This window comes from Lycium barbarum, chromosome 9 (assembly GCF_019175385.1).
Source record: "Lycium barbarum isolate Lr01 chromosome 9, ASM1917538v2, whole genome shotgun sequence".
NCBI lineage: Eukaryota > Viridiplantae > Streptophyta > Magnoliopsida > Solanales > Solanaceae > Lycium > Lycium barbarum.
In genome coordinates this window covers 44,716,130-44,732,512 of record NC_083345.1, presented here as the reverse complement: position 1 = coordinate 44,732,512, position 16,383 = coordinate 44,716,130, and the positions used below count along the sequence as shown (strand labels likewise).

At 32.9% G+C, this 16,383-nt stretch overlaps 1 protein-coding gene across 1 annotated transcript; it reads right to left on the bottom strand.

The window, feature by feature from the left end:
• Nucleotides 1-1,449: 1,449 nt before the first annotated feature.
• Nucleotides 1,450-8,582, bottom strand: LOC132611504 (ribosome biogenesis protein NOP53). Its single transcript, XM_060325921.1, has 12 exons — nucleotides 8,273-8,582; nucleotides 7,559-7,734; nucleotides 7,346-7,394; nucleotides 7,239-7,264; nucleotides 6,229-6,309; nucleotides 6,029-6,139; nucleotides 5,829-5,911; nucleotides 3,918-4,037; nucleotides 3,711-3,833; nucleotides 3,402-3,468; nucleotides 3,227-3,306; nucleotides 1,450-1,804 (listed from the first exon to the last, which is right to left on the bottom strand). The coding sequence occupies exons 1-12, from the start codon at nucleotides 8,442-8,444 to the stop codon at nucleotides 1,798-1,800; spliced, it is 1,095 nt and encodes a 364-aa protein (XP_060181904.1). The 5' UTR covers nucleotides 8,445-8,582; the 3' UTR covers nucleotides 1,450-1,797.
• Nucleotides 8,583-16,383: the final 7,801 nt, after the last annotated feature.

Here is a 16,383-nt window from a genome sequence, read left to right as displayed (position 1 = left end):
GAGCAACAAGGAGCAAGAATATCTAGCTAAGAAATAACTATTTTTTTAGGTTAATAGATAAGATCAATAGAAGAGAGTAACGGGGAAAATAAAGTGCAGCGGATGGGGTTGTTCCTCCATTAACTAGGGTCTCAGGTTCAAGCCTGGGTATGAAAAATCCTTGGTAGGGAGCGCTTCCCCCGATTGGGCCTTATGCGACGCGAATCTGAATTAGGCGAGCTCTAATGCAGGTACCGGATACCGGATAAAAAACAGGTAAATAAGGCAGACTGTTCGACAGCTTTTAAAAAGTAGACCATAAGAACAGAAAATAAATTTGACTTTAAAAAATAAGATCAGGCCTAGAAGTAATTAATTGAAAAATTTAATAATTTTTTAGAAAGTTTTGTGAGGACTACAAAAGCCCTTTTGTTGTCCCTTATATATAGTAGCTGAAAAAATGCTATAATGACAAACAAGCAACAAGAATATTGCTATTAAAGATCACAAGAATAGAAAGACAGAATTATATTTTACATTGTCTTTTAATTATATCTTTCATAAGAATATGCCTTCCTATTTATAGAAAACAGAGTGTTCTCCTAAATTATGAGAATTAATAAGTTTATGTAATTGATACAAGAATTACCAAAAAGGTTACTGAAGAGACATCCACATTCATTCGATTTTTAACTAGTTGATAATTCATATTGCCATGACATATTTCTTCCTCAGAAACGAACCCATCTTGCTGGTGTTATGTGCCCCCCAAATTTATCAAGTTGTATATTGATGCCATGTGATTTCCTGGTTACGAGTTCAAGCCGAGAAAAAAAATGCAAGATAAAACTGCATACGATATACTCTTATAGTCCAACCCTTCCCCGGACACCACGCATAGCGGAAACTTAATTCACCGGATTGCCCCTTTTTTTTAGGTTGATGCTGAAGTCTTCAAGTTACAAACTCTCTCGACAGCACATCACATTTGCATAAGCGAACGACAGAACAGTAATATATACAGAACAGTAATTTGCACTGATTGCCCCTTTTTTTTAGGTTGATGCCGAAGTCTTCAAGTTACAAACTCTCTCGACAGCACATCACATTTGCATAAGTGAACGACAGAACAGTAATATATACAGAACAGTAATTTGCACTAAGCAACCAAATGATAAGCTATAATATTGGTTCTGTGACTTGCAAAGCTCAATCTTTTGATATAAGTGTTTCATTGTAACAAGCCACTTGGCCCCTACATTCAGAGAATCATCACGCCAGCAGTGATCAGAAAGGAATGATCCTATGACTGGTGATCTCTTTTCATTTCATCTCAATTATGAGAAAGTCCTTTTAATGACAACAATGCTGACTGAGAAAATCAATTTGGCTCATCAAGGCGAAAGACGTAAGAGTACAGGCATGGGAAACTGCCAAATTTTGTAATGATGAAGTCATAAAAGACCACTCTTCTACCTCCAAATATATTAGTATTTGCTCATTGCCAAATTTAGTCGTCAATTATCGTCTCCAAAATTTTGCTCCCAAAGCAAATGATAACCATGACTATAAAATATTCGGTGTGATAAACCATGCATCAGTAAAATAAACAGATTTACATCTCGTTTGCTAATATTAAGAGCAGTCAGCTCTCCCACTCCAAATTTGCATTAGTGGGAACAGATCCTGGGTATCTGATCGGCTTGACATAAACCAAGACGTTGCTGTCTAGAGCGTCTCTCATCCAAGGGCACAGGGTGATATCAGAGCAATCATGAAAACAATTTATCCATGTAATCCCGCAATTAACTCTGATGACTATTTCCTGCAGACATCCCATCCCAGAAACAATTAGCAAGAAATATTTTGATGATGCATGTTTCTTTTGAAACAGTATTGCATAATTGCATAGTTGGAAAAAGAAAAAGAAAAAAAGTTCTGTTACTTAAAACCTAAAGCAAGTAGGGGTGTCAAGTGGGCCGGGCCGTAAGTTAAGTGGGCCGGGCTTGGTTTAGTTTTGATACAAAACCAAAGTTCTTAATTTAATTATCTCATCTGATCCTAAGTCCTAATGTCATGTGCACATTGTCACGTCTCCATCATCGGTGGAGACATTTCAATATGCTAAAAAATATTTAATTATTATTATATATAAAATATTTGAAACTAATAAGATTATATTAATATATTATTATATATATAACTAATAGTTTATATTATTATATAGTATACTGTATAACCTATTGAAATATTTTTGAACTTGTGTAAGCCAACAGCAAGATAGTAACTTAAAAGGGGTATTTGATTCATTTCACGCATCAGCAATTTCAGAGGTAAATTATTTTTCATTTAGTAGCAATTAAATATTAACGAATTCGATTCCTCTTCATTTTTATTGTCTCCATTTTTCTCAAGTTCTTACTTGAATAAGAGACACATTACATGAGTTAAAATTAATGGTTAAGTTTTAATTAACTAAAGTAAGATTCTAACTATGGTTTGAATAATTAATAAATATTTCATATATTTGCTTCCAAAATTTTAAGAATCCCACAATTATAGCTACAACTATTTTATTGGGATACAATGTTCTTAAAATACTTATTATTAGTAATAAATGTAATACTTATCTTTTTTTTTTAATTTGACGTGGGACGGGCTGGGCCGGGCCGGTGCCCCGGTGGGCCATCACCCAAGCTTATGGTGGGCCGGGCTGGTGGGCTGTCCACCTTGTCCGGCCCAGCCCCCTAATAAAACCCACCTAGCCCAGCCCCTTACACCTATTAGTGGGCTTGGGCCGGGCCAGGTTCGGGCTGGCCCGGCCCACTTGACACCCTTAAGCAAGGGAAGTTGATGAATTGTCATCATTACTTTTCTTTTTTACAGAAAAAAAAAAAAAGACAAGCTTTAATATTACATTGAAATGACAGAATATTCAAGTAGCCAAATTCAGCAAGGATACGGGGAGGCAACAATTCTTGGTGATTTTCCTAGCCCCAAGGTATATTATCTAATTTTATGATCAACTATGATGCCATAAAGGAACATGCACAAAGCTCACTATCAAAAAATTTAAACAAAAATAGAAGAGAACAATCCACAATAGTGTGAGTGTTGCATGGTGGACACCCCACTTCAAGACAACATGCAGTGCGAGTGTGATGGGCTGGAAATACTTTAATTTCAAATAATAAGCGAGCAGACCAGAAAGCCTGGCTTAAATTCCAAACAAGCAAGCTTTACTAACCTGCTACTCTTTTTAGAAGGAACAACTAGTCCCCTTTTCTCCAGGCTTTTAAACCGATCTCTTGCAAGGGTGCAACACCCCTGTTCGAAATAGAAAGCAAATCACATAAGAGAAAAGACCTTGAAATAAATGCGACAAGAACCAATTTGGACAAATTCGAAATTAGGAACGCAACCTTCAGTTTACGGAGGGAACCAGTAATCTCTTCAGACAATAAGACCTGAGCAGGAGTAGGCTCGAACCTGAAATGACAGATGACATTTATCTTTTTGTCAACATCAAAAGTTATTGCAGAAAATAAAGCAAAAGCACAAGAAAAACGACTCTCATTGCTCAGATCAGGCAATCAGCATTCTTTCAAACCCCAAGCTGGAAGTTGAAACATTTTTAAGAGTTATAACCATAAAGATCTCTTTGAAATCTGATGTTCTAGAAAGTCATTTTTTTCTAGTTAAGCCTCACTTCAAAATGAAACAGCACATACTTGCGCTTTCCCAAACATGGTGGACAAGATTTTAGTTTTTCTTTCTTAGCAGTAACACGACGCAGATGTCTTTTCTGTTTTTCTTCTTCCTCTTTCTCTATTTCTTGAATTATATCCGGTAAGCTGCAGGCACAAAACAGATCAGAATCTATAAGAAAGGCAAATTCTATTTAACCAGAAAAATGATATTCTAAGTAAATAGCAAACCTGTCAATCTCTTTGGAGAGCTGCTTTGCTTTTGTGGCTTCAGTTTCTGCTTTCAATTTTTCTTTGCGTCTAGCCCGTCGATTCTTATCAACTTGTGTCAGCATTTTGGGCTTTCGAGATCTGTATATAGCTTAAATTAATGATGTGTAATTTCATTTATTATTAAAATAATAAAAGAAGGTAAGACCTGACCACTTGTGATAATGCACTAAACGTAACATGGATTGCCAAGGAAGCTAAACTTAATGCACTGCAAATTGTCAGACACGTAACTGACTTACACAAAAGAAGATCTTGAACATTGATCACTCTACAACTGATCATCATTACGAGATTAGGATCATTACCACCAAAAGAAACAGATACGAAGTCGGACGAAAACAACTTCCCTATTAGCTATCACGCTTACCCGGGACACAGTTTCACAATTTAACTCAGCTAGATTAAGGAAGGATCAAACCACTTCACATTATTAATATGATTATACATGATTTTAACTGAACATAAGCAACCAAATGTTAGTGATATACAATGCACTCATTCAGCATCTTTAACCCAAAAAAAAAAAGGATGTTCCATTCGGGCATTTAAGAGCTCATCACAGGCTTTCCTCATAAACTAAATACAAAGGAAAGAATTTCCAAAGGGGAAAGACTCTTGAGCAACTCTATCCTTCGCCTTAAGGTATTGGGTTAAATGATTTTTTTTTTTTACATGATATCATAAACTTTTGATAAATCCATTTCTTCATCCGTAATTCTGACCTTCTGTCACCTATGAAACCTCCAACCAAATTAAATGAGTGGGACACTGTTAGAGATATACGCTATACAGTGTCTCATATTGTCTGCTCAAAAAGTTTCCAAAGTTTCTATAAGGGTCTTCACCTAGTCAGTCATTGAATTAAAAATTCTTGGATTCGATGCTCAAATTCTAAAATACTCCCCAAAAAAAAAAAAAAAAAAAAACTGAATCAATCATTTTCTAGTTCCAGACTTCCAGCACCATTTTATCATCACAATTTACTATATCTCACCTCCAGAAAAAACTAATGCAAGCTTCCATGTAAGCTACAAATATTGGAAAAAATAAAGTTCCAAATGTTGGAAATAAGAACTTCTCCACTAGCTCAAGTTCCACCCCACAAAAACTGAATCCATTTTTTTCCCTATTTGCAGTATTGCTCATTTATAAAAATAAGTCGAACTTCTGCATTAGCTACAAATGTTGGAAGAAAATAAAAGCTACTAATGCTGGAAATAAGAACTCCCAAAAAGTAAACCAAACAGAATAGGGCAAAAGAGGGTTCAAATAAATAAGGACAAAGGGAGCATGAGGTCTTAGACCATCAGTGATTGAGGTAGATATATTGCATTTGACCTCATAAACATCCATCAGCTTAAAACTTTGTTAAAACTATTAAACAGGCAAAGCCACATAAATAAACGAAACTGCATTTCTAGTGATCTTGATGAGGAATTGAAAATAGAAAGACAATTGTGAGCCAGTATAAAAACGAGGACACGACAACTCATGTTATCCTTGTAAAATTAATAGTAAAAAAGTTAGGACTTACAGCTAATTGGGTGTAACCAGTGTCCAGAGATTGGAATGTAATTAATTTTACTGTCAGCATAATTAATCATGTAGATTAAACGCATCTAATTGTCACATTTTATTTCTCTGAAGACAAAAGCCTAAAGATTGTCAAAGAAACCCCTATTCACTATTTTAAGGGGAGGCCACAACTATGAATATACACAGATGAGTAAATTACATAGTTCAAAGTTTGATGGCTGGATTATTAAGTAATACAGTTTTAAATACTCTTGAATACTGACCTAGCAAAGAAAAGAACACATTTCAATAGGTAAAACTATCACGACAGACAAGCAACAAACAGAAGCTTACCTTTTCTCCAGATCTGTGTTTCCGTCTTCCAATAGATTTTCATTCTCCACATCACTCCCACTGTCCGCTTCAAGGAAATACATCTGAGGCAAATGAATATTCAGTTCATACATACACCGAGTATAAGAAAACATAGCCCATAAAGCATATGCAAGGGCCATGGTCAAGGTACTAACAAGACAGTAACAGCTTAAACTCACATCTTCTTCATTAACTGCTTCTCCAGGAACAACCAATGGAATAGGCTCCGGCCCCAATTCATTTCTATAAATTTTCTGCATTTCATCTGCAACAGCACAAGCTAATGCATCCTGAATTGAGAAGATACAGAGTGAGTTATTAATTGCAGGGACTAGGAGCTTGGTAATAGCAAAATATGACATACAGACATAAATTTTACCTGATGACTTTCGGACGGCGGATTGAATGAGCATCCTGGAGGCTCAACTTCCACAGCAGGTATAACAGTAGTTTTCGGCTTCTGTCGCAGGCAATGCATATTAAATTGATTACATATACCATGCAAATTTGTCTTTTCCCTTTTTGAAAAGTACACTGATGCAAAATTGTTCTAGGAAGTCATAAGTTTACTGCGATACTGAAGAAATGGATCGAGGAAGAAGAAGACATGGAGGTACAAACAATATGCACCAAGAGGTCATTTGGTTTAGAGACAAGTTGTGCAGGGATTGTATCTTAGGGATAGAAATACAAGGATTGTAATGCAGGGATTAATAAAGCATGAATTATATTGTAGGATTAAATGTGTTTTGTTTACTTTTAGATAATGGCTTACTAAATGACAGTTATTTTGGTCATTTTAGTTGTTTTAATCCTGGTTTTATAACATCTTAGTAATGCAACCAAAACGAGCTTGTGTCACCACCCAACCCAACCCAGCCGCTGAAAGTACAGTAAACCAAATCCCTAAAATGCAACCCCAATCCAAAAAAGCATCACAGTTTTTGATCAAGATCTTTAGACAGCCTAGAGCATCAATGATGCTGAAAGGAAGGATTTCAAACTGCCAAGTCGAGGAATGAGCAAAATGAAAAACAATCCAAGTTAGATTTTCTTTTTGGATGCCTGTTATCTTTTTCGATGAAATCTTGTATCTGTTGCAGATTATTGTATCTACATAATGTAATTCGTCAAATAAAGTGTTGAGAATGTGTTGAGTGAACAGGAAACTAGCTGAATGCCTGAATCAATCAATTAATCAACTATGCATCAATCACGAACATAGTTAGAAAAAGGCAGGTACACTAATAAAACCTATAGCAGATATTGCATCACAACTTATAAGGACAAAATTCAGCTGATTTTTCAAATATGTTTTTCATGTATAAGGACACTAAAATTATGGTGGGGATTAAAAAATTCAAATATAGGAAGGAGAAAACAGTCTACCTTTTTGGTTTTGATGACCAGTTCACCTACAACAATGAAAGTTGTATTAGAAAAGCCATTTTACTAAAGAAGTGAAAGAAACAGAAAGGCTCTAATCAAAAGGACACCTTTATCATCCCAAATGTCAACCATGCCAGAGTCTCCACCAGCCAGATCCTAATCACACAAAATTAAGAAGAGATAAACAATGAGGATCCATTAGGGATGTGCACTCAAATGAATAGATTTTTCCCCTATTGAGGGAAGGGCATTATGGCAAGAAAGCAGCGGCCATAACATTTTGCAATTAGTGAATTGAGCATTTAAAGAGAGCAAACAACCTTTTTACCCGGTTGAGCAGTAGTATCTTTGGCTATCTGACCTTCTTTACTTTTCTTCTTGGACTTTTTCACAGTTGAAGAAGGTACAGCTTCAACAAAGGCATTCCTTTGTAGCATACTTTCATATCGAAGTACTTTCTCCCGCTTTTTTTCAATTTTCCGTTTGACAGAAAGATCTGGATCATAGACATAAACTTGTCACTTAATCCTAAAGAAGGATTCACCAACAACAAACGACGTAACTGCAGTAAAGGGAGAAGGAAATTGCGGCCATCATGAACATCAACTGCTAGATATTCCAGCAATATAGTACTTAAGGCGATTCTAAACTTCCCTCTACTAATACTAAAATGTCAGTTACTTATCTCCCAAATTTCGCCAGGCTTCATATTACACCAAATAATTGGACGTGACCCATTGACCTGTTCCTCAAACATTTCTGCAAGTCTAAAACTGACATGAACATTCAATCTGCTCTCAAAATTGACTTTTTTTACCAAGTCTTGGTATTGGTAATATCATGTTTGCTATGTGGTGTATTAGTTATACATAGGTTGAAAAGTGTACCAAACAGCAAACCTAACACATGTATTATTTAGCCTAATAGATCCTACCAAAGGAAGGCTAAAATTACTTTTAAAGAAAGAAACATTTTTGACATGTGCAGCAATCTAGTTATCCAGCCAATAGCATAGATGAGAAATAATAGTTTACCAGTGGATTTGTCGACGTAAAAGAGAGAATCACTGGGAAGTTGAGCGAGAGAACCGCCAGAAAGAGCATCTTTAGTGGAATTATCAAAGAAATCTTCAATATCCTCAGTACTTATGTTGGCTCTCCATTCTTTCTTCCCTTTCCTTGAACTCTTTGATTTCTTCTTCCCCATCCCTCTCTCTGTCTCTCTCTACCTCCCCTCTGCTCTGATGTGTGATGCGTTCTCTATACTTTCGGCCTCCGCGTTAAACCCTAATATGCACCTCACCAAATTTTGTTTAATTCTACTTTTATAACTGCACTTTCAACCTAATAAAAATAATACCTAACCAAAAAGAACACTTTTCAAACTTATCTATCTCCCTCTATATATATATATATATATATATATATATATATATACATAACCAAAACGCGTATCTTATTTGACAACAAACATTACGAAAATAATTTGGATTTTGCTACCAACTTTGTCAGTAATCCGTTGATAAATTGCTCGTAGTTAAATTTGTTTTTTGATAATTCGTTATTAATCTATGGCTAAATCAAATTAACGACGAATTTTACTATTTAACTTTCCGTCATAATTTATGTTAGTAGTGAAGCAACTTAATATATAAAAGAATATTAATAGTTTTCATTATAATAAATGTAACAAAAAAATATAATGACAATTCATTTAGAATATATATTTTGTTTTCTACTATTTCATCTTTGTTGCTTTAAATTTGCATTACAATTTGACATTTAACGTTATACTATAATTGATTTTGCTTTATTTCTAATTTCTTTCTTATTTAACATATCTATATATTTAAGAATTTTGTCAATTTGAAAAATAAATTTACTAATGTGAGGAATTTGAAAAAGAGCAAAATTGAATTTAGCGATGGATTTTATTGTTTAGCTACATAACTTGTCAGTTGTTAATTCTTAATTTTTTGTAGTGATTTTCCTCATTTTACGAGAGTGCTCAAATTTATGTCCCTATTCTATTCAACCTTAGAAGACAGACTGGCATCTGAATTAAATAATTATTAGTCGTCCTTATAAATTTTCAGATCGACAGTTGTATTATTCAACCTACAATTTCTTTCTAAAGTATGTTATTTGCATGCGGCCAATTACATAAATACACCATTTTCTTATCCCTAATCCTTTATACAAAACATTGATCAATTATTTTTCACGTGAGATAGATTTCACATTAAAAAAATACATCATCTAATTATTTTCTTATAGTTATGACTTTAAAACTAATTTAATTAGATAATAAACCAATTAATGTTGTCTAGTGTGAAATCAACTTTTAAAGGGTAAAATACGAAGGATAATTTGCGAAGGCACGTCGTGCTTATATATATAACTAGTTGCGGGAGGCCCGTGCTAAGCTCGGGCCCAAATTTAAAATATAAAAATAGCACGCTAATTTTATCAAATAAGTATAATTTATGTTACATTTGTCTGCTACATAATTAATTTAATGTAATTGTAGGTTAAATATATTTTATTGATAAGTTTTCATAATAATTGTATAATTTTTAAAGAAAAAATTATTTATGAGGAAGCAAATTTGGTAGGAAACTTAGCAAATATCAAAGGGACGCAAGTGATTCGATATTCTATAAACATGATAGAGCATGATAATTACAACTACATGAAGATCATTTAGTATTTTTATGATTTTGTGAGAATGCGATTTTTATTTATAGATAGATATCTTTAACTATTTATTAAATTTTCACTCATTTATTTTATGTTTCGAGGCTTTATTCTAGTTAGATGTGGGTTTTAACCTTACTTTTAGATGAAATTCAAGAAACAACCTAAATTCATTAAAATGAGCCTCAAGAATCAATTTAGTTTTTCATATAATTAGTTTTTAGTTAATCAAACAAGAGATTATGAATATAATTTAATTTTGAATTTGACTGGTAATGCTACCTTCATCTTTAACACTATACAATACCATCCAATAATTTTTACTTTTTGTATTTGTAATCACATACAATATTACTAAATAAGCAACATGTTGGAGGTTTAAACTAATAGAGGAACATATGATGTGAGAAATGCTTAAATGTAAAGTAAGACGTCATAAATGTTTCAGTTGAAAAAAGAAAATTTGGCTCTAATGTTACCTAAATTGTACTGGTGTAAGGACAAATAATTTTAAAGGTACTTCACCCGATTCATATTATATGGTGTTTTTAGTTTGGCACCCCTAAAAAGTAAGAAATCTTTTGACTAAATTAATCCTTAATTAAATACTTTCAATTGAATACTATTTCTTGCTTTTGAAATTATTCACTTATCGAAATAAAGGTAAATTTGAAAAAATAATAATACATGCTTGATTATATAAATAATTAATTATTTTAAACTAAATATAAAAATTAAAACAACATATAATACAGATCAAAGGGATAAACTAATAAGCAACAAGAAGAGATTTTTGAAAAAAATCAAACAACACGCTAATTATAAAAGCCCATGTGAAAGTGGTCTCATTGATAATGAGAGCAAAAATAAACAAATGAAATTTAGCAAGAACAAATCAAATCAGTCAATAAACAAATGTAAGAATTCTATACGATGACGTGAGGATGTGAGCACGACAAAATCCTCACATTCTTAAGTATATTAAGTAGTAAAATGTGTGCGCACTTATCAATGAGTTAAACCTAGTTGATGATAAAAAGTACTTAATTTTTAGTTGTTCAATGATTTTTTATCATTCCCAAAACTTCGTACGCTTTTTTCCATGAGAAATGTCCCAAATATGCTCAAATGTCTATAAAACTTTTTCTGCACAGGAGTAAAAATAGGCACATGCGAGAGAACCCACTCAAAAATTGCAAATTTTTCTATTATATATAAGCGTGGAGGAGGGACGAACATCGCTCCTTCAGCTTGTATCATGAGCTTCATAAATTGTACAGATAGTGAATGTTTGTACCATAAACTATATAACTTATATATTTTATCCAATTATTTTTATATCTTACGTAGACATATGTCATAGTACTTAATATTTATTTCTTTCTCATGTATAGACGTATGCACTTCAAATTTAATTCTCCGACACATTTATTTCCTCCGTGCAGTTTTACTTATTCACTTTTGACTTTTCGTGTTCTAGCTGAATATTTATTCTCTTCTCATTTATAGACATATGCAGTTCAATTTTAATTCTTCTACACAAATTTATTTTCTCCGTGCACTTTAATTTGTTCACTTTTGACTTTTCGCATTCTTTAAGAATTAATAAATCCCACGTGCATATATGCCATGGTACTGAATATTTATTCTCTTCTCTTGTATACACGTGTGCATTTCTATTTTAATTCTTTGACACATATTTATTTCTCCCATGCATTTTTACTTGTTCACTCTTGACTTTTTACGTTTTTGCTGAATATTTATTTTCTTCTCATGTATACATGTATGCACTTCAATTTTAATAATCCGACACATATTTATTTTCTTCGTGCACTTTTACTTGTTCACTTTTGACTTTTTACGTTTTTGCTGAATATTTATTTTCTTCCCATGTATACATATATGCACTTCAATTTTAATTATTCGACACATATTTATTTTCTTCGTGCACTTTTACTTGTTCACTTTTGGCTTTTCACGTTATTTAAAAATTAACAAATGAAATACTCCTTCCATCCCATATTTCTTGGCCACATTACTTGACTTTTCACGTTCTTTAAGAATTAATAAATGAAGTACTCTCTTCGTCTCATATTACTTAGCCACATTATTATACTTAACTTTTCACGTTCTTTAAGTATTAATACAAATGAAGTACTCCCTTCGTCCATATTACTTGGCCACATTACTAAAAATATATGTCTATTTTTCTATTCTATATTTTTCTTCTTTTCTATTTCTAATGTATCTAAGTGTGAAGAGAAGACTAGCACAGTAATAGAAATTTGTACCACAAGCTATATAAATTGTACATTTTAACCAACTACTTTTTTATCCCACGTGGTCATATGTCACAGTGCTGAATATTTGTCTCTTCTCATGTATACACGTATGCACTTCAAATTTAATTCTCCGACACATTTATTTCCTCCGTTCACTTATACTTGTTGACTTTTGACTTTTCAAGTTCTTTAAGAATTAATAAATGAAATACTTTCTCCATTCCATATTAGTTGGCTACATTACTAAATTACTTTTTTACTGAATATTTATTCTCTGCTCATGTATAGAAGTATGCACTTCAATTTTAATTGTCCGACACATATTTATTTCGTCCGTGCACTTTTACTTGTTCATAAATGAAGTACTCAACATTACTAAAAATGTATGTCCAAATTACTTGTTCATTTACAGAACCAAGATAAAATTAATTAAATCTTTCACATCTTATCCTCTCTATCCCATATTACTTGGTAATATTACTAAAAATATATGTCCAAATTACTTGTTCATTTACAAAACCAAGATAAAATTATAAGATAAAATTAATTAAATTTTCCCCATCTTACCCTTAGGAATAAATGTTCTTGAAAATAGTCAATTTTGATTAGAATGTATTTATTGGAGAGAAATAGAGGTAAGATAGTAAAATATATCTTTTACTTATGGTTTCTTAAGGGGCGTACAAAAGGGAAAGTGACAAGTAATATGGGATAGAAAAAAGTATATATTTTAGCATAATATTCATATTTATTGGTGTAAGTCTCAGTAGCCTTCGAAAATAATTTGAAAATGAGTAATTAAAGGGTAAAATTAATAATAAGAACACACAAATATTCACTTATTAATTCCATGAAAATTAATGGCCAGCCCCTTCTGCATGATTCTCCTCACTCTTCTTGCGTTGCCTTACTTGATGGTCCCCATGATAAATAAAGGAATACAAGAAAAAGGATGACATTTATACAAATATGTGCCTATAATATATGCATAGTCGTTATATTTATACACAATCAACATAATTGAAGTTTCATACTAATTAATAATTACCATATTAGTTTCATTCTCTTGATATGTCGACGTGGACAAGTAAAAGTAAACAGATGGTGTGACTTTTATCCCCGTTTTCCTTCTTTGTCAATACTTTAAACGTGAAGAGAGGATGAACAATAGCAATGCAAATTTGTACCAAAAGTTATCTTAACTCTCCTACACATAACTTGTTCACTTTTGACTTTTCACGTTCTTTGAGAATTAATAAATAAAGTATATATTTATCATAATATCCATATTTATTGGTATATATAGTCTCAATAGCCTTAGAAAATGATTTGAAAATGAATAATTAATGTAAAGGGTAAAATAAGAAGAAGAACTTTTTTTACTTGATATGTTAACGTCGACAAGTAAAAGTAAAGGGAGGGAGTGACTTTTATCCCCGTTTTCCTTCATTGTTAATACTTTACTTATTTACGGGAAAATACATAACCCCCCCCCCCCCTTAACGTATACTCGGATTAATTATGACGCACCCAACCTTTGCGGGCGACCTATTACCCCCCCTGGCCTTATTTTTCTATATTTTTGTACCATTTTTCGGCTGACGTGGCACAATCAAAATTTGATGCCCAGTTGCACAGTGGAGAGTGTTGCACACTCTCCGCCACATTGGCACCACGTCACTGCCACGTCGTCGTCGTCTTCTTCTTCTTCTTCTTCGTTTCAAGAAATCAATCAATCGATTTTCCTCCATTAACACACACATATTCAATTTCATCATCAATCATAAAAAGCTTATTTTCAAGAAATCAATCAACTCATATTCTTCCTCCATTAACACACACACACACACATTCAACCCATTTTCTTCCTCCATTAACACACACACATTCAATTTTATCGTCAATCATACATATCTTTTCAAGAAATCAACCAACCCATTTTCTTCCTCCATTAACACACACACATTCAACTCATTTTCTTCCTCCATTAACACACACACATTGAAGGGCAACCAGTCCATTTGAAGGGCAGTTCATGCAATCTCTTCATTGTTTATTTTGAAGAAATAAACAATATAAACAATGAAGGGCAGTTCATGCAATAAATATTTTTGAGCAACCAATCCATTTGAAGGGCAGTTCGTGCAGTTTCTTTATTGTTTATTTTGAAGAAAAACGGGTTGAATGTGTATGTGTTAATGGAGGAAGAAAATGGGTTGAATGTGTGTGTGTTAATAGAGGAAGAAAATGGTTGAATGTATGTGTATTAATGGAGGAAGAATATGGGTTGGTTGATTTCTTGAAAAGATATTTATGATTGATGAAAGAAATTGAATGTGTATGTGTTAATGGAGGAAGAAAATAGGTTGAATGTGTGTTGTTAATGGAGGAAGAAAATGGGTTGAATGTGTGTGTGTGTTAATGGAGGAAGAAAATGGGTTGAATGTGTGTGTGTTAATGGAGGAAGAAAATGGGTTGATGGATTTCTTGAAATGAAGAATAAGAAGAAGGGTTTAGTGATTGTTGACACCTAATTTTGGCTCGACGTGCTTAAAATTAACGTTTTGGGGGGCCCTGATTCGTTAAAGAGCACGAAATATATTTTTTACACATTTTTATATTTTTTCAACAATTTATTGAAAATAGGCTCTCACCTTTAATTTATACACTCTTCACAGCAAAAAGCCCATATTCAACAACCCCATCTCATCAAAATTCAAACTCGTACCAAAATTTAGCTTCAAGAAACCAATAAAACCTGTTTTCAAGAAAACCCCATTTACATGCAAACACAGTATAGTGGCTCAATTATTTTAGATATCTTGAAAACCCCAAAATAAATAAACCATAGTTACCTCACCTAGAAAGCAGATTTGTCCTCAATAACAAAACAAGAATTAGATCGAGAAAGATCCAGAATAATTAGGCTCACATTTCTTTGTTTTCATCAAAATACAGATAGGGGATAACATATTATAAATATTTGTGTCAACTAAAATGATTTGGGATATTCTTTTTTTTTCCCCCTTTCTCTCTCACATAGACACACACTAACTGTTGATCCTTTATGTTGTCGTTAACAATGTGTAAATTGTCTGAAAATGGATCACATAGTGATGAAGTACGAAAGAGGATACATTCACATAACTAGTTCTCAAATAGGATATATTTCACATTATTATTATTATTATTATTATTATTATTATTGACACCTAATTTTGGCTCGACGTGCTTAAAATTAACGTTTTGGGGGGCCCTGATTCGTTAAAGAGCACGAAATACATTTTTTACACATTTTTTTAACAATTTATTGATGATTATTCTTATTTTAGGAATTTCCTCAATTTATTGTCATTTTTCAAGAATCATTATTTTGCACATGTACAGCGTAATACTACCATTTTTGTGCAATTAATTGTTTCTTAATTTTATAGCAATACATTTTTTTTTATCCTATATATTAATATTTATATTTCATACTTACATTATTATTTATATATGTATTAATCAACTATATTTTAGTACAACCCGACAGTGCAGAGAAAATTAGAGCAATTAATTTTTAAATGCAGAGCAAAATTCGGTCAAGTTGAGGTCTCGTCACATTTTTTTTTAAAAAGTTAACATTTGAGATGATGAGTTAGGTTTTGATTAGTTAAAAGAAATAAGGGGCTAAAAGGGGGGTGTTTATTTATATTATAAGAAAAAAGGGGGTTCATTTAATTTTTCATATTCTACACATATATTACACACATACACACACAAGAACAACACAATTTTTTTTTCTCTCTCTCTTCTAAACCTAATTTTTCTTCTCTCCCTTCTCTCTTACAAAATCGCCGCCGCCGCCTCTCCACGCCGAAGCTTCGAGCTCTGGCGACGCACCTAAACCACCCTCACACAGCCACAATGATATCACAGCCCTCTTCCCCGCTACTTCGTCTTCCTGTCTCTCTCCATTGACGCGAACCAACAAATAACACCACCAACTGCTCCACCTCATTTCTTTCTCCTCATATTTTTATTTTTGTGTTTATAATTTTTGAAAGATTCCACCGAAAAAACGTGCAAAGCTGATTGGAATCAAGCCATGTTGTTCATTCCATGCATTTAGTATATATGTGTTTGTATTTTTATATTGTTTTTCTCCACTGATTTACACCGGAA

What these genes read in the sequence shown, in the direction of transcription:
- LOC132611504 (XM_060325921.1), bottom strand. Translation starts at nt 8,444, where the DNA reads ATGGGGAAGAAGAAATCAAAGAGTTCAAGGAAAGGGAAGAAAGAATGG. An exon ending in CGCCGTCCGAAAGTCATCAG is followed by an intron (nt 6,140 to 6,228) that starts GTAAAATTTATG and finishes TTCTCAATTCAG; the next exon opens with GATGCATTAGCTTGTGCTGT. An exon ending in AAGCAGTTAATGAAGAAGAT is followed by an intron (nt 5,912 to 6,028) that starts GTGAGTTTAAGC and finishes CATTTGCCTCAG; the next exon opens with ATGTATTTCCTTGAAGCGGA.